This window comes from Rhinolophus sinicus, chromosome 15, assembly GCF_057876585.1.
Source record: "Rhinolophus sinicus isolate RSI-liver-muscle chromosome 15, RSI-T2T, whole genome shotgun sequence".
Classification (NCBI taxonomy): Eukaryota; Metazoa; Chordata; class Mammalia; order Chiroptera; family Rhinolophidae; genus Rhinolophus; species Rhinolophus sinicus.
In genome coordinates, this window is record NC_142515.1 from 67,748,561 (window position 1) to 67,767,974 (window position 19,414).

The following is a 19,414-nucleotide window of genomic DNA, read 5'->3' on the forward strand; positions in this document are numbered from 1 at the left end:
TGGTTAAAGTTACTCATAACTATTTTATTCTTCTGCTGCTATTGTAAGTGGAATTAATTTCTTAAATTAGTTTATTGTTCATTGTTAGTATTTGGAAATATAGTTAATTTTTGTGTATTGTTCCTGTACCCTGTAATCTTGTTGAACTCTTTTTTAGTTTTAATAGTGTTTGAGTGGATTCTTTAAGTTCCTTGTATGTAAGATCATGTCAACTGCAAGTAGTTTAACTGTTTTTCAATTTGAATTTTTCTTTTTTTGGCTAGTATTTCCTGTATAAGTGATTAGAGGACATTCTTTCCTGTTTGTGATCTTAGGGGAAAAATATTCCATCTTTCACTATTTACCATGTTGTTTGCGATGGGCTTTTTATAGATGCCTTTTATCAGATTGATGGAGTTTACTTCTATTTCTAGTTTTTTGATATTTTTTGTAAATAAGGGTGTTAGATTTTGTTAAATAATTTTTCTGCATGTATTGAGATGGTTATTGTATTGTCCTTTTTCTACTCATATGAACTATTAATTGATTTTCAAATGTTAAACTAAACTTATATTATTGGGATAAATTCCACTTGGTCATGGAGTATAATATTTTTATACATTATTGAATAAAGTTTGCTAGTATGTTTTTGAGGATTTGCGGTGTACAGTCATATAATGTTTATCTTAGTTTTCTTAGAGATTGATCTTCAGTTTTCTTTTCTCATGTCTGATTTGGGTACCTGGATAATATTGGACTTATAAAATGAGCTGGGAAGTGTTCTTTTGGTGGGGGGAGTTTCTAAATAATTGGTATTAATTCTTTTAAAAATACTTGGTAAAATTAATCAATGAAGCCATCTGGACCTGGGCTTTTTTAATGGGAAGTTTTAAAACTAGTTCATTGTTTTTGCTTGTTAACAGGTTTATTTTCAGATTTTTCTATTCTTTCTCAACTCAATTTCTGTAGTTTTTTTTGTTCTAGTAAATTTTCCATTTCCTCAATTACCTAATAGTTGTTCATAGCATTCCCTATGATTTTTGTATTTGTACTGGACAAAATATCCCTCTTTATATCAAGTAGTGTGTGTGTGTGTGTGTGTGTGTGTGTGTGTGTGTGTGTAAAGTGTATTTTGGCTTAGAGTAGTAAAATCATTCCACATTTCTTATGGATGCTGAGTATATGATGTATCTTTTTCTATTTTAAAAATTTTCAGCCTATTTGTGTCTTTGAATCAAAAGTGCCTTTTGTAGACAGCATGTGTTTGGATTTTCACATTTTGTGCAATCTTGCTTTCAGTCTGAAGAATTTCTTTTATTTCCTTTAAGGTTGGTCTCGTAGTAGTGGAGTTTTGGGTTTTTTGGTTTCTTTTAGTTTTTTAATGTATGGATTTATTTCACCTTTAGTTTTGGAAAAATAGTTCTGATATCTTGGTTGACAATTTTTGTTTTCCCCACAGAGTATATTATCTTACCCCCTGGACTCTATTGTTTCTGATGGTAAGTCAGGTGTTAATCTTACTGGAGTTGGAGTTCTCTTGTATATGAGACTTATATTTCTCTTCATGCTTAAGAAGTTTCCTCTTTGTTTTTTAATAGTTTTACTGTGATGCATCTTGGTGTAGATCTCTGGGTTTATCTCATTTGGAATTTATTTATCTTCTTGAATTTGCAGATTATGTCTTTCATCTTATTTACGAGATTTTCACCATCATTTTTTGACTATTTTTATACTCCTTGCTCTTTCTCCTCTCCTTTGGTACCCCCATTATTAATATGTTGGTGCATTTAATGATGTCCATTTGTTTGAGGCTTTGTTCAATTTTCTGCATTATTATTTCTCTCTGTTCTTTAGGTGGCATGATGTGTATTGATCTATCTTCAGTTTGGTAAATCATTCTATAAACTTCATTCTGCTCCTGAGCCCTTCTAATGAATTTCCATTGCAGTTATTTTAATTTTCAAATCTAGAATTTTAATTTTTCTTTTCTCTTTATTGATATTCTCTGTGTGATGAGACTATCATACTCCCTTTACTTCCTTAAGCATGGTTTCCTTTTGTACATATTTATAGTAGCTTTTTTGAGGCCTGCTAAGTCCAATGTCTGGACCCTCCCAAGGGCAGTTTTTATTGCCTGCTGTTTTTCCTGTATATGTAAAAATTTCTTGTTTCTTTGTATGTCTTGTAATTTTTTGTTGAAAATGGATACTTTAGATAATATTTTCTACCTACTCTGGACTCTTCTTTCTTGCCAGCACTGATTGTTAGTTTTGCTTGCTTATTTATTGGTTTAGTGACTTGGATGCACTATTTGAATGAAGTCATTTTCCCCCCACAAGTGTGTTATCTGTGATGTTACTGTCAGAGTTCTGCCTTAGGCATGCACACAGTCCCTAGAATGACAATGATATTAACAGGGTGCTCTTTGAATGTCTATGTAATGGTTAATTTTATGTGTTACCTTGACTGGCCTAAGTGATGCCTAGATAACTGGTAAAACATTATTTCTCAATGTGTCTTAGGATGTTTCTGAAAGATACTAGCACTTGATTCAGTAGACTGAGTAAAGAGATTTACCCTCATCAGTGTGGGTGGGCATCATTCAATCCATTAGGGCCACAATAAAACAAAACGGTGAAAGAGGGCAAATTCTCTCTTTCTTCTTGAACTGGGACATCCATTTTATCCTGCTCTCAAACATTGGAGCTCTTGGTCCTTGGGCTTGGGACTTTGGGACTTAGGACAGCAACCCCCTAGTTCTCAGACCTTTTGACTTAGACTGAACTATGTAATACAACTGGCTTTCCTGGTTCTCCAACTTACAGATGGCAGACTGTGGGGCTTCTTGGCCTCCATAACTATATAAGCCAATTTCTTTAATAAAACAGTCTCACTCTCTCTGCCTCTCTTTGTCTTTGTCTCTGTCTGTCTGTCTGTCTGTCTCTCTCCACACACACACACACACACACATATACATATATAAAATCAATCTATCTAACTAATTGGTTCTGTTCCTCTGGAGAACCTGACTAATACAATCTCTTTCTCTGATTCTGTGTTAACTTGTCTGCTTCTATTGCTATCACACCCTGCTTTTGACCTCTACAAATTGTTGACTGGTTGCTTTATTGTTTTCAACAATATCTTGGCCATATATTTGCTCTATAGATTGGTTCAGTTAAATTTAAGCCATGTTCAGAGGATAGTCTGTAAGGTTGCCCTTCATGCTGCTATTTTAGAAATCATTTCCTAGAACACATAATGTAAAGAAATTATTACTGTAGAAAATCTGTGTCTGTGTGTATATTTTTATGAATGTTCTGGTAGATAGGGACAAATCTAATAGCTTGGGATAACTCTTTTTATTTGTCTCTTTCCATTGTTCCTTCTGGTGTACTTTTAGTGGGTCTGTGGTTTAGCTTTTTGCTTTCATGGAATTACTAGCCTCTTCTTAATTCCTTGTCACTGAAATGCCATTGGTTCCAAGGGTGGCCTTGAACTTACCCATACACTTACGAAGTGAGTTTTCTTGATAATTTTCTAGGTAAAAGCTCTACATCATTGCCCTAGAACTGGGAGCTGGAACAGTGTTCTATTTCTCTCAAAGTGATAATTGTGCTTTATGATTAGTAAGAAATGTGTGTATTTCTCTCTGAATGTTTCTGATAGGTTGATATAAACAGTACCTTTCTATAGAAAATATAAAACTTCACTGAAAAACTTAAAGTTTTATATCTATGAATAGATGTATCTTACTGATTCATTGGAAGGGCCAATATCATAAATGCCTACCTAATTTCACATATAGATCTAAGTAAATGTAATTAGAATTTATACGGGATTGTTTGTTGTGTTCATTTTTGTTTTCGAGAAGTGACATTACCCCTTAATAGTTAGAATCCAGAAAATGATTGAGATATATAGTAAGCCTGTGGTAATTAGGTCTCTTGGTTTGGTTCAAGGAAAGCCTAGAAGATGACCTTTCTATACATGGGAACTTGATCTCTGGATAGATCCAGTACGGCAAATCACTGGCAAAAGATAGGAGAGTTTTCTAAGTTGAACTTAAAGTATGAAGCATAGTTCTTACACTTATTGTTACTGTCTCCCTTGGAATGTAAGCACCATGAAAGCAGGGATTTTGCCTGGTTTCTTTACTGCTGTATCTCTACTTTCTAGAACAATGCTTTCCTCTTAGTAAATACTAAAAAAATGTGATAAATATTGGTCTCTTATAAATTAATACAAAAAATACAGCTCAAGTTTTAAAAATGGTGAAAAGGCAGAGGTACAAAGCTTCATTGGTAATAAAGAAATACATAATAAGACTAGAGTTAAAAACTACCATATACCTATTTAAATGAAGAGAATTAAGGAATATAACAAAACCAAATATTGTTTACAATGCAAAAAATGGATATTTTGATACAATGCTGTGGCCAAACCACTTTAGAAAACTATTATCTTATATAGTTGAACATATGAGTATACATTCCCTTTGATCTACTTTTATGCCTTATTCCTTTGAGATACAGTTTTATATCTCAAACTGTGATGAGGAACATGGTATTTTTGTTTAAAAATATTTAACATGTCATTGTCTTAAATATTTTAAAAATATCAACAAATACCTTTATAAAATAAAAGGTACAGAGCAAAGACATACAAAATATAAGCCTCACTTTTTTATTATTAGATTTAAACATAAAATTACACTTTAGTTTCTATTAAAAAATAACCTTCCACACCCGGCCAAGATGGAATAATAAGGGACTGGATTTACCCTTGTGTCTAAAACAACTAAAGCCATCAGAAAAAAATATATGAAACAATGAATTTCAAGACTAGTCATCAGCCAATAAAGGACAGAAATTTCTTAGAGCCAGAAAACACAACACTTGAGACCTGTAATAATAGCCTGACCAAAGCAGTGAACCCTGGTAAAGCCGTCTACTCTCAACTGAATTGAGGATATGGACTTGGCAGTCCAGAGAGAATAAGGCTGCTTATAGTTCACAGGACAGGAGGACCAGATAGGAGATAACTGCACAGAGACAAAAGTCTGGAGAGCTATATTGGTCCTCTTTGAGTACTGAGCAGAGTGTTGATCAGCTCATGTATGTGAGGAAATTAAAGAACTTTGGAAAATAATTAGAGGGAACAGTGGACAGCACTCATACAGGGCCTGCAAAAGGAATGTTCCCCCCAGCCAGAGTGGAAAACTCATCATTCACAGAGTATTGAGTAGTATACTCAGAAAAGTTTTGCCTCAGTCGTGAGGAATAATGCACCTTATGACTGAATACTGCACCAAATTTGCCTAACAAGTCATAAAAGACCCAAGAGTATCAAACTGTTTCCAAGTGACTTAATGCATTGTAGAACAGAGCACAAAATTACTTATAGGAATCCAAAACTACCCAGCATCTAATAAAGTAAAATTTACAAATGCTTCCGTCTATTGAAAAATTATCAGATATACAGACAAGTGAGAAAACCTGTGCCTTGTTGAGGAGACTAATGAATAAATCAGAATGGACTCAGAATTGACCTAGATGTTAGAATTAGCCAACAGATTAATTAAAAGTTAGTATAATGGAATTCCATGTGTTTTAAAATTTAAATGGAAATGTGGAAGATGCAACAACAACCCAAATGAATATTCAGTATAAAAAAGATTGAAATTGAATTTCTAGAAATGAAAACTACAATGTTTGAGATGAAAAATAATTTAGGCTAGGAATTAATGGAAGATTAGACATTGCAGAAGAAAAGATTAATGAAATGGAACACATAATAGTGGAAGCCATACAAAATGAAGCAGAGAGTTACAGGGTTTCAGAAAAAAATGAAAGAGCACCTGTGAGCTCCAGGATAACTTCATGTAGGCCTGTTGTCACACAGCAGCCTAGCAGACTGTCCCCCCATGTCTTTCCTCGTGGAAAGAAAAGTGTGAGACTGTGCCTTTTTGGGACGTTACTTATCTCAATGTTTTACACTTCATGTCTCTCTATCTAGTCTCCATAAGAGGGTTTGCAGCCAATGACGAGTAAGATTCCCCATGGTGGGGGGGGACAATTCAAGCCAAGCGTAACCCCATGGAAACCCCCGATGAGCTGCCTTAGAAAGATCTGGGAAGGGTCCTTACCTCCCCCTTCCCGCTGCCTGGGAAAAACCACTGCTGACTCTGGTTTTTCCTGTCTCACCTAATTATGAGAAAAGTCTTTAGAGTAATAAGATCAAGCTCTCTCTGCTCAGCTCTATAAAACAGTCTCGACATGTGCTATATGTCCTTTAGGGAGTCACATACCTCACCTCAGTCATCATAGGACTTTTTGCTTTGGCTGTTTGGAGACCAACATAATTGGTTTGAGTTGTTTCTATAATATAATGGATGAGTCTCACAGACTGTGTCAGAAACAATAACACTCCCTTGTATGCTTATCAATAAAAGCCACCAGTCGGCTTGATTCTGGGCTCCAGTCTTTCATGACTGGAAACCCCAGGCCTTCTGAGATTTAACTGCATTAAGTCTCTGTTTCTTTCTTTTTTAAAAACTTATCTCAAAGCTGCCCTTTCTCGCACCCTCACTGCCCATGTTGCGCTGGACGCGACAGTAGCCTAACATGTATTTTTGGAATTCCTGAACAAAAGGAAACAGGGAACAGAAAACAATATTTGGAGAATTCATGATTAAAACTTCCAAATGTAGTGAGAACCCATCAATCCAAGATGCTCAACAAACCCCAAGCATAATAAGCATGAAGAAAACTACACCAAAAAAAGCTCTAAACCACTGTTAAAGAGGAAATCTTAAAAGCAGACAGTGACGAAACATAAAGATGAGAGCAGATTTCTCCTTAAATGAGGCAAGAGAGAATGTAGTGGAGCATTAATTTTAGAGTTTGGAAAGCAAAAATATCGACATAGAAATCTATACTCAGCAAAAGTAGCTGTCAGAAACAGTAGAAAAATAAGGACGTTTTCAGATACATAAAAGATGAAGGATTTTATTACCAGCACATGTTCTTTAGAAGAAATGTTTTGATATCAGATGAATATCTACATTTACCCCAAAGAATGAAGAACAGGAAATGATGACTACATGGATGTGTATATAAGACATTTCATTTAAGTCTGTAAAAAAAATATTTACTTTAACAAAAATAATAACAAATGTATTGTGAGGTTTGTAACATCTAAGTAAAATATATGACAGTTACAGCCTTAAGGGCAGGAGAAGTGCAAGTATAATATTGTAAGATTCTTATACTATATGTAAAGTCATGTAATATGACTTGCACATACACTTATTAAAGATGTAATCATATTGATAATCACAAAAAATGTAAATGATCTAAATACCCCATTTAAAAGTCAAAGATTGTGAGGTGAGATCAATAAGAAAGGTAATATCAAATTATATGCAGTTTAGGATTAAGTCCTCTTCATAAATTTATATTTATCAATATGAAAAAAATCTTTCACTATCAGTATGCTTGGCTTTGAAATCTATTTCATCTGATACTGACATAGCACTGCAGCCTTTTGAATAATTCTACCACTGTGTATCTTTTCCCATTCTTATGTCCAATATATTTGAGTCTTTGAATCTAACATGTTGCATACATACAGTTTTATTTTTTGATTTTTACTTAATTTTTTTTGCAGGCTACTTTCTTTATCCAGAACTTTCTGATCCAATTTCTTCTCTCAAGTCTATTGTTGGTTTTTTGTGCTTTCCCACATTTTTTATGTTATTCATTAAAATTTCAGTCATATCTATTTTCTCTGGGTTCACTGTTGGTCTGCTTGGGCTGCTATACCAAAATACCGCAGACTGGCTGGCTTAAACAACAGAAGTTTATTTTCTCACAGTTTACTTTACACAGTGCTAGAGACTAGAAGTCCAAAATGAAGGTGCCAGTATGGTTGGTTTCTGGTGAGGCTTTTCTTCTCGGCCTGCAGACAGCTCCTTCTTTCTGTGTCTACACATGACCATTTGTCTGTACTCGTATGGAGAGCAGGCAAGCTCTGGTGTCTTTTCCTCTTCTAATAAGGGCCCCATTCCTTTTGGATTAGTGCTCCACACTTACGATCTCTTTTGACCTTAATTACCTCCTTAAAGGCCCTGTCTTCAAATACTGTCACATTGGGGATTAGAACTTCAACATTTGAATTTGGAGGGGACACAGTTCAGGCCATAACAAACTCCTTGTAATTTAATACTATTTTCTAAGATAATTTTGTTGGTTTTACACTTTTATTCTTCACTTTGAGCAGCCCGTACCTCCTTAGTACCCATCTACTACAAAGACCCTTTTTTGGATTTCCTAGTCATCTGAGCTTATCTATGAGAACTGAAACATCATCTCAGTATTTTCCTGCCCACAGTGGAACTTTTCCTTTCTGGGAGTAATTTTATTTGTATTTAATCATTTCTGAGTTCTCTGTCTCTTCTTTTACATGTAGTTCCTGCAGTCTTGAGCTGAATTTTTCCATAGATATGGACTCTATATCAGTTGCTTCTATGTTTTAATATTTATTTCCTTAATGGTGATTTGTAGTTAGTATTGTATATCTCTTACTTATGCTAAAGTAATAGGTTACTATAGGTAATTTATTGCTCTCCTTATATTGATTTTTATAAGTTTTTTGGAGGATACATGGGGAGATTTCAGATTTAAGCAGTTGTTATTATTCTTCAGACATGAGAAACCAAATGTATGTGTTCTAATAGCCAGTTTTCTCTCCCTTTTTCTACTATGCTAGGCTTTTTGTTTTTGTTTTTCTTTCTTCACCTGAAACCCAAGAAATAGAACAAAAAATACATACTTACAATTGTTTTCATCCCTGGAGACTGGAAAAGTTATCAGGTCAGCTATAACATGGGGCATTTGTATACAGGTCATATTCCATAAGAAATGTGTTAATACTTATATAGTAACATTAATTTTGCTTATTTCCAGAAGTCTGGAAAACTGATTACACGGAACAGCGGAGCAAAAAAAACCAGTCTCAACATGTGTGGGAAGTTGTATACATGAATAACAAAATGCTGACTAAAGAACGAGGTAATGTAATAGGAAAACCATTTAATTTGGAGACAAAATTTTTTCCTTCCAGAAAAATACTCTGTCAGTGTGACTCCTGTGGAATGAGTTTCAAGTATATTTCAGAATTGATTATCAGTAAGAAAAGCTATTTAGAAAAAAAGACTGATGAATTTAATGTCTGTGGAAAATTACTACTCAGTACTATACATAAGAAAACTCATATTAGAGAGAAAAGTGAATTTTTAAAAAATGAGAAAACTTGCGATCATAATGAGGATCCTATTCAACATGAGAAGATTCAAACTTTAGAGCAAAATTTTGATTATAACATAGATCGAAAAGCCTTCCTTGAAAAGGCAATATTTAATACACACAAGAGAGAGATCACAGAAGGGAATGAATGTGAATATAATGAATATGAGACAACATCCTGTGAGAACTCCTCCTTCTCGTTCCATCAGATAACTCCCTCAAAGGAAAATCACTATGAATTTAGTGTTTGTGGGAAATCCTTATGTGTGAATTCTACCCTTTTGAAGCATCATGGGGCACATATGAAACACTGTGAATGTAATGGAAGTGAGAATAATATCAGGAGGAAGTTATATTTCTCACAACTTCAGAAATCTCATAAAGGAGAGAAACACTTTGAATGTAATGAATGTGGGAAAGCTTTCTGGGACAAGTCACACCTCACTCGACATCAGAGGATACATACAGGAGAGAAACACTTCCAGTGTAGTGAATGTGGGAAAACATATTGGGAGATGTCAAACCTCACTAAACATCAGAGATCACACACAGGGGAGAAACCCTATGAATGCAGTGAATGTGAGAAAGCCTTCAGCCACAAGTCAGCCCTCACATTACACCAGAGAATACATACAGGGGAGAAACCCTATCGATGTAATGCATGTGGGAAAACTTTTTACCAGAAGTCAGACCTCACTAAACATCAGAGAACACACACAGGACTGAAACCCTATGAATGTAATGAATGTGGGAAGTGCTTCTGCATAAATTCACACCTTACAGTACATCAGAGAATTCATACAGGCGAGAAACCCTTTGAATGTTCTGAGTGTGGGAAATCTTTCTGTCAAAAGTCACATCTTACACAACATCGAAGAACTCATATAGGGGATAAACCCTATGAATGTAATACATGTGGCAAAACTTTCTACCACAAGTCTGTACTTACCAGACATCAGATAATTCATACAGGGTTGAAACCTTATGAATGTTACAAATGTGGGAAAACCTTCTGCTTGGAGTCTGACCTCACAGTACATCAGCGAACTCACACAGGGGAGAAACCCTTTGCATGTCCTGAATGTGGAAAATTCTTCAGCCATAAGTCCACGCTTTCTCAACATTATAGAACACATACAGGGGAGAAACCCTATGAATGTCAGGAATGTGGAAAAATTTTCTACAACAAATCATACCTCACTAAACATAATAGAACACATACAGGAGAGAAACCTTATGAATGCAGTGAATGCGGGAAAACCTTCTGCCAGAAGTCACAACTCACTCAGCACCAGAAAATTCACATAGGGGAGAAACCATATGAATGTAGTGAATGTGGAAAGGCTTTCTGTCATAAGTCAGCTCTCATTGTACACCAGAGAACTCATACAGAAGAAAAGCCCTATAAATGTAATGAATGTGGAAAGTCTTTCTGTGTGAAGTTGGGGCTTATTTTACATCAGAGAAAACATACAGGGGAGAAACCCTATGAATGTACTGAATGTGGGAAATCCTTCAGTCACAAATCCTCCCTCACAGTGCATCATAGGGCTCACACAGGAGAGAAATCTTGTCAGTGTAATGAATGTGGGAAAATTTTTTACCGTAAATCAGACCTTGCCAAACATCAGAGATCACACACAGGGGAGAAGCCCTATGAATGTAACACATGTAGAAAAACCTTCTCTCAGAAGTCAAACCTCATTGTACATCAGAGAACGCACACAGGAGAAAAATCTTGTGATTGAAGTGAATATTAGAAATGTAGAGCCAAAATTCAGCACCTACTGCATGTCAGAGAATTCACACAGTGGAGCAAACTCTCTTGACATCCTGAATGTTCAGTAACCATCCATAAACTGGCCTTATTTTACTCCAAAGTAATGATATGGGGCAAACCCATAATCTGCAACAAATATTGGACGGTTTTGTTAAGAAGTAACATTCCATTGAATGTCAGGTAACTAATATTGGTATAAAACCTTACAGATATTTTTGATTTTGTAAAAGTTTTCAGCAAAAATACAAAATAGGTTATGTCAGAATTTATACGGAAGAGAAATCTATTTGAAACATAGTTCCAAAATTTCCTTTAGAAATAATGTAACATCAAAAGTTGTGTTTTGGTTTTGATGCCATAATTTTCTTTAAGAAATGTAACAAATTGTAACTTATGGATGTATATTGTGTAATGTAAAGCTTTAAAACAACAGCAAAAGAATAGCAAAACAAGGAAGTAGAATCACAAGAAGTTGCAATGATAGTGCATAGTATTCTCATGTGCCCTTCACCAGGCTTCCTCTAGTGATTATATCAAACTTAACTGTAATATATTCTCAAGTACAAGAAATTGATGGTACCCTTCTACTGCGTTAGACACAGATCATATTCAGATTTCAGCAGATTTTACATGCATTCTGTTTGTGGGTGTAATTACATGAAATTTTATCACTTGTAGATTTGAATAACCATCAGCACAGTTAGGTTACACAATCAAAAAGGAATCTGTAATTTGTATTTCATCAGGTTTACAAAGAAATCAGGATTTTACCACGAGAAGTTCCCTTGTGTTAATAATCATACCCTTCCTGCAGCCCTAATCCTGGCAACCATTTGAATATGAAGCTTTCTAAAAGCAGAGATAAATTGAATAATCAGGCCGTAGCATTAAATACATACGTGAAGCATCCCTTAAGTTCACAGGCCTTATGTGTGTATATGTGGTATGTTATATAAACTGTTTCATGTGCATAATGGGACAATATAATTGTGACTAGGAAATAGGAATATTTCTAGTTTAGTAGTAATAGTAGTAGTAGTTCTGCAACATCCCCCACATGTGTAGAACCTGGAGGAACAGTTTAAAAGGAGGACAACAAAGCTAATGTCAACCCCTTAAAAATTTGTGAATAAAAATAACAGAATAATAAAAAGTATTCTGTGCATAAGAGGTCTAGGCCCTATTCTCATTGCCTCCTTTCTCTTCTTACCCGTGGTTCATCCCAAGCCATGATGTGCCTTGAGTGTACGTATGTGAATACTCTAGCCTTCAGTCTAAATTTTATCCATAAAAGTAGCTGACCTCCATGACAGGGCCCAGGAAAGAAGCCACAGACAGATTAGATGATACTGAAAGGTGTAAGTTAGACTGTAAATTGAGTGGTCTGATGCACCCAGAGAGATGTCTGGGCCCTTAGAGTCTTTTGACTGTATGAAAAGGAGGGTTGAGGTTGGAGCAGGGCCAGAGTAGAGCTAGAACGGGACTTTTGTTGACAGTGTAAAGGTGGTATAGTCAATCACATGATTAAGTTACATAATTAGGTTACACAAGTAATCTAAGATTACACAATCTAGTGATCTTAGATTACACAGTCTAAGCTTCCATTTTAGGACACTAGAGAAAGAAAAGCAAATTAAATCTAAATTAGGCAAAACAAAAGAAATAACGATTAAAGTCAAAATCAGTGCAATTGAGAACAACCAATCAAGAAAATCAATAAAACCAAAAGCTGGCTCTTTGAAAAAGTCAATAAAATTGATAAATTTATAGCCAGATTAACTAAGAAAGAGAAGACACAAATTGCTAATATCAGTAATAAAAGAGGTTCCTTAACTACTAATCCGCTGGACATCAAAAGGATTGTAAAGGATTATGTGGACCGCTCTATGCCCACAGATTTGATAACCGAGATGAAATGGACCGGTTCCTTGAAAGACACAATCTGCCAAAACTCACAGAAGGATAAATCTGAATAGACAGACAATCTATTAAACAAATTGAATCAATACTTTATCTTCCAACTCAGACATTATCAGGCCCAGGTGGGCTCACTGGTAAATTCTACCAAACGTTTAAGGATGAAATGATAACAATTTGCTACAATCTCTTCCAGAAAGAAAAAGCAGAGGGAATACTTCCTAATTCATTCTGTGAGGCCAGCATCACCCTATTAACAAAACCAGGCAAAGACATTAAAAGAAAGCTACAGACCAATATCTCTCATGAACATAGACGTAGTAGAAATCATCAACAAAAAAAAAAAAAAAAAAAAAAAATCATCAACAAAATATTAGTAAATTGAATCCAATACACCATGACCAGGTGGGATTTATTCCAGGTATGCAAGGCTGGTCCAACATTCGATAATTAATGTAACACATCAACAAGCTAAAAAAGAAATGCCATATAATCATATTAATAGATGTGGGGTAAAGCATTTCACAAAATCTTAACACCCATTCATGATAAAAAACTAGGACTACAGGGGACTTCCTTAACATAGTAAAGAACACCTACAAAAAACGTACAGCTAACATTATGCTTAATGGTAAGAAACTAGATGCTGTCCCAATAAGATAATGAGCAAGGCAAGGAGGTACTCTCTCACCACTCCTTTTCAACATCCGTTGGAAGTCCTAGATAATGCAGGAAGACAAGTAAAGGAAATTACAGGTACACAGATTTGGAAGGAAGAGATAAAACTGTCTGTGTTCACAGATAGCATAATTGTCTACATAGAAAATTTCAAAGAATCAATGACAAAACCTGACACTAGTAAGCAATTATAGCAAGGTTATAGGAAGTGATGCTTGGGTGGGTGATAAAAAAGAAATGAGCTATGAAGTAAAAGACATGGAGGAAGCTTAGATGCATATTGCTAAATGAAAGAAGCCCATGTGAAGAGGTTTATACTGTATGATTCCAACGATAATGCATCTGATAAAGGCAAAACTATGGGACAGTTAAAAGATCAGTGATTGCCAGGGCTTAGAGAGAGGGTGTGAGGGATGCGGAGGTGGATTACAGAGTGTTTTTAGGACAGTGAAGCTATTCTGTAGGTTACTGCAGAGGTGGTTACATGCCATTCATTTGTCAGGACTCAGAATGTAAAATGGAGTAAACACTGATGTAAACTGTGGACTTTAGTAATGATGTATCAGTATTGGCTCATCAGTTATAACAAATGTACCACCCAATGCAATAATGGAAACTGTGGAGGGGGTTAGAGGTAAAGGGATATATAGGAACTCTGTACTATCTTGTCAATTTTTTGTAACCCTAAAACTACACTGAAAAATAAAATAGTAAATAAACAACCTTATATAGCATATAGCAGTGTGCTTTCTTGTATATTTATAAAATTGAAAACTCACATCATCCCGTAGCAGTTTTCCCATGATGAGGGGGAAATGCATTCTCAGAAGTCATATTGAAAACCACTAAAGTGTATTATGCCTTTTTGCTTTCCTAAGCCTTATTATCTTTTTTTGGAATTATCTTAAATTCCTTACCTCTCTTTATCTTTTTTATAACATCTGGTTTCTGTATGAAAGTTTTTGTCAGTCATATGTTTCTGCACTTTAATTATTAATATAATCATTAATGAACATTCGAGTGTGTGTGTGTGTGTGGTGGTGGTAGAACCAATGATGTGTTTGCAGCATATTCTGGCACCCCAGTAGGGGAACATACAGTGCAGAACAGTGGTTCTCCAGCTTTATTGTACTTAAGAATTAGGAGTGTGTGTTTAAAATGAAGGTGCCTGGGACCCATGCCCTGAAATATTGATTCATACATTCTGGAATGGGGCCCAGAAAAAGTTTATTTTGATCAAGTTGATTTGAATGCAGGTATTCTAAAGACCACACTTTGAGAAACAGTTACAGAATGTGCTGACTTACATTTTACCTTGTGCTCTCTGGTGTGAATCCAGGCTGAGTCCAGAAATAGCCTCATGAAAGGCAGCATCTAGAGCTGGAATGCAAGTCTCCTAGTGGAATTTCAGGTACTCGCAGTGAATGAGAAGGTCTCTGGGGTCTCTCGCAGCACCCCTGGCAGCACATCTCATTTTAATTTGCTGGGGTTGGTCTTATAAAGTCAAATGGGAGCCCCAGCTAGTCGAGGGTCTCATCTTCTTCTGAGGAAGGATTATCTGAAGACAGTTACGGCTTCTGTTGTGCTGACAGAGCTCTGGGGGTTTCATGGACATTCGTTTTTATTAGCTCTGAGGAGGTTATTTCCGTCCTTTCTGCCAGAAATGTAAGATAAGTACGGAGGAAATTGAGATCTCCCAGAAGTGTACAGTATACAGTTGTGTCGAGTACTGTAAAGTATTTGTGATGAGCCTGGTTGATCCTCCCCGAAGCTCTGTCAATAGGTTATTTGTTGTCTCACTGCAGAGCCTGAGTATGAAACTCGCATACCAGAGCCTGGCTGCCTGGGAGATTTGGGGAAATGGTGTCAGGTCTGGCAAACTACAGCTATGCACTCTGCCTCCCAAGGAGACCCTGGGCCTCTGTTCTCTCCAGCGCTGCAAACAGACCCACTGAAGCGCGCATTGTAGTGGTTTCAGTGGAGAGAGCTGACTAAGTGTCTGTTCCCTTTTCTGCGTGCATTGTTTTGGCAGAGTTTAACACTAAAGCTAGCATAGCTGATTCCCCCCTGGGTGCCTTCTGCCTCAAGTTACTTCAGGGTTATATAGTGTGGATACTTTTTGAACATTTGCTGTCTCACAGGAGAGGCAACATTTTGTAGGAGGAGGTAAAAGAAAACAGAAGACAACAGCTAAGTTCTGGCTTGTGTCTGACTACCCTCTGTTGATGTAGATAAGTCACTTAACATTTGTGTGGCTCAGTTTTACCAACTTGCCTACACAGTGTGCATCTTCTAAGACCAGTCTCTCAGAATCAGTCTGAGGACCAAATCAAATGAAATATGTATCTGTTCTTTGGTAAAGAACATTATGAGTTTTCCCCATTCCCAGCAGACTGTGATCGCCTTAATATTGACGATAACTTAGGTTTCTTTATATAGCCCACCACCATTCCTGGTACATACGAGGCAGTGTGTGATGCAAAATTAAATTCACTATTCCTCTTCTTGTCTTTATTTGATTATCTTCCTGCCATAATTCCACAAGGTGTCTGCCTTTTAAAAATTTTATTAAATTTATTGGGGTGCCACTGGTTAATACGAAATGTTTCAAGCGTACAATTCCGTAATACATCATCCGTATATTGCATTGTATGTTAACCACCCAGAGTCAGTCCTCCTTCCAACACCATATATTTAACCCTCTTTACCTTCTTCTACATCCCTGCCCCTCCCCCTCTTAACCACTATAGTGTTATCTGTGTCTATGAGTGTTTGTGTTTGTTTGGTTTGTTCATTTGTTGCTTTCTGTTTTATATCCCACATATGAGTGATCACATGGTTCTTGTTTTTTCATCTGATTTATTTTGCTTAGCATGATAATCTCAAGATCCATCCATGTTGTTGCAAATGGCAGTATTTCATCTATCTTATGGCTGAGTAGTATTCCATTGTATATATGTACCACATCCTCTTTATCCAGTCATCCACCAAACTGCACTTGGGTTGTTACCATGTGATGGCCACTGTGAATAATGCTACAGTGAACATAGGGGTACATATATCTTTACAAATAAATGTTTTCAAAATGTATAGGTAGATACCGAGAAAAGGAATTGCAGGATCATATGGTATTTCTATTCTTAATTTTTTGAGGAACCTTCACACTGTTTTCCACAGCGGCTGTACCAATTTACATTGTCACCAGCAGTGCATGAGGGTTCCTTTTTCTCCACAGCCTCTCTAACACTTGTTATTATTTGTCTTGTTAATGAAAGCCATTCTAAGTGGTGTGAGGTAGTATCTCACTGTGGTTTTGCTGTGCATTTTCCCTAATAGTTAGTGAAGTGGAGCATTTTTTCATGTATCTGTTGGCCATTGGTACATCTTCTTGAGAGAAGTGTCTGTCCAGGTCCTCCGCCCAGTTTTTTAAATTGGATTGTTTTTTTCTTGTTGAGTTCTTTATATATTTTTAAAAATGAGTTCTTTATATATTTTGGATATTAACCCCTTATAGGAGGTATTTGCAAATTTCTTCTGCCATTTGGTTGGTTGCCTCCTTGTTTTTGTTGATGGCTTCTTTTGCTATGAAGAAGCTTTTTAGTTTGATAGTCCCATTCATTTTTGCTTTTTCCTTCACTTTGGGGTCAAATTTGTAAAATCTTCTCTAAGACCAAGGTCCATAAGTTTAGTACTTAATGTTTTCTTCTACGTAATTTATTGTTTCAGGTCCTATATTTAGGTCTTTGATATTTTGAGTTAATTTTGGTATACGAGGTGTGACAATTAAGTTCGAGAACTCATCCTAGAAAAAGTACTACATTTCTCATGGCTGAATATCTCACTACCATCAGCTTCAAAGTACTCCCCTTGGGAAGTTATGCACCAACGCCAGCGCCTAGTCTACCCTTCAAAGCAATTTTGGAACTCCTTCTAGAATGGCCATCAGAGCTGTCATATTACTCTTGAGCTCCTGAATATCATCAAAATGTCTTCCTTTCAATATTTCCTTTATCTTCTGGTTGGGGTCCAACTCAGGTGAATAGGGAGGGTGTTCCAATACAGTTATTTGTCTACTGACTAAAACCTCCCTCACGGACAGTGCTGTGTGAGCTGGTGCATTGTCGTGATGCAAGAACCATGAATAGGTGAAAAGTTCAGGTCATTTTCATCTAACCTTTTCACACAGCCTTTTCAGCACTTCCAAATAGTAAACTTGGTTTACTGTTTGTCTAGTTGGTACAAATTCATAATGAATAATGCCTGTGATATCAAGAATGGTTAGCAACATTGTTTTGACTCTTGATTTGGACTGACGGAATGTTTCTGGTCATGGAGAATTGGCTGACTTCCGTTGTGCACTATGACGCTTTGTTTCAGGGTCATATTGGTTCACCCATATTTCACCACCAGTGATAACACAGCCCAAAATACCGTCTTGCCTCTGTAAAAGGTCTTGGCAAACTTCGACTCTCCTTTGCTTTTGTTCATCAGTGAGATCCTTCGGGACCATTTTTGCACACACCTTTCTCATGCCAAGATCTTCAGTTAAGATTTTCCTGTTTCTCTATCGATGTTTACTTGGTCTATGATGCCTCTCATAGCCAGCTGATGATTTTGACGCACAACTCGATGAAGTTTTGCAATGGTTTCGTCAGTTCTGCTCGTTACTGGCCGCCCTGACCTCTCTTCATCAGTGACGTGTCCTCTCCCCTCAGAAAAAGGTTTAATCCATTTGTACACTGCCATTTTCTTCATGGCATTATCCCCATAAACTTGGACTAACATGTCCCTGATTTCACTTCCACTCTTGCCAAGTTTAAAAAGAAATTGCATGTATGTTCGTTGCTCTAATTCAAGCTCATACATTCTCACGAGGGCACACAAAACCACACAACAATAATGAACTCCACTCACCAAGACACGTTGACACAAACACAGTTGTGAGACACTGATCTACCAAGGTTATGACACCTTACCAAGCTGTTTGTGTAGTGCTTCCAGTGTAAGTGCACAGTGGCAAGTTTGCGAACTTATTTGTCAGACCTATATTGATAAGTGTTATGTCTTCTGGATATATAGTTCCCTTTGTCAATATAAAATATCAGTCTTTGTTAGTATCTTTTTACAAAATACACCCGCTTTTCTTTGAATGCCATTTGCTTGGAGTATTATTTTCTACCCCTTCATTTTGAGTCTATGAGTATGTTGTCCTTACAGCTGAGATACACCTCCTGAAGGCAGAATATAGTTGGGTTTTATTTGTAGATCCAACATACTATGTGCTTTTTATTGGTGAGTTTAGTTCATTTACATTTAGGATGATTATTGACATGAGGGTTTTTTATAGCCGTTTTATCTTTTTTCTGGTAGCTCTGTGTGTCTATTGTTTCTTTTTCCTTGTGTTTCTGTCTTTTAATTTGGTGGCATTTTACGATTTTTTTCCCTCTGTTTCCTTTTATGTTATGTGTCTCAGTTTTAAAGTTTTTTCTGTGGTTACCATTAGGTTTGTGTAAAAGAAATTTTCATGTGTATAATCGTCTTTTCTCTTCTGATTGCATCTTATCTCCTTTCATCTGTGCAAATCCAGACCTTAGCCCATTTCCCTTTTACATTTTTATTGTCAGAAATCATCCCTTTTTATACTGTGAGAACTCATAGTACAGTAGCTGTTTTCTCTTTTTTAAAATGTTTTTTACCTTCTTTAACTTTTATGTCATATTTAAGTGTATAATACTCTATTCTGAACAAGGAT

The 19,414-nt window shown here is 36.2% G+C and overlaps 1 protein-coding gene across 7 annotated transcripts in view; it reads left to right on the forward strand.

Moving 5' to 3' along the window:
- ZNF33B (zinc finger protein 33B) overlaps positions 1–19,414 on the forward strand; it is a 111,320-nt gene that overhangs the window by 23,691 nt on the left and 68,215 nt on the right. For 2 of the 7 annotated variants that reach the window (XR_016018942.1, XM_088792157.1), the window contains one exon: positions 8,949–9,053. The exons of 2 other annotated variants lie outside the window; for them this stretch is intronic. Coding sequence is in view for 3 of the 5 variants with exons in the window: in XM_088792157.1 (XP_088648283.1) it covers positions 8,949–8,964 (16 nt within the window). In the remaining 2 variants the exon portion in view is untranslated. Of the gene's footprint in view, positions 1–8,751; positions 8,856–8,948; positions 14,397–19,414 lie in introns of those variants that run through there. 3 more of the 7 variants (XM_088792153.1, XM_074337337.2, XR_016018941.1) reach the window with 2 other exon arrangements.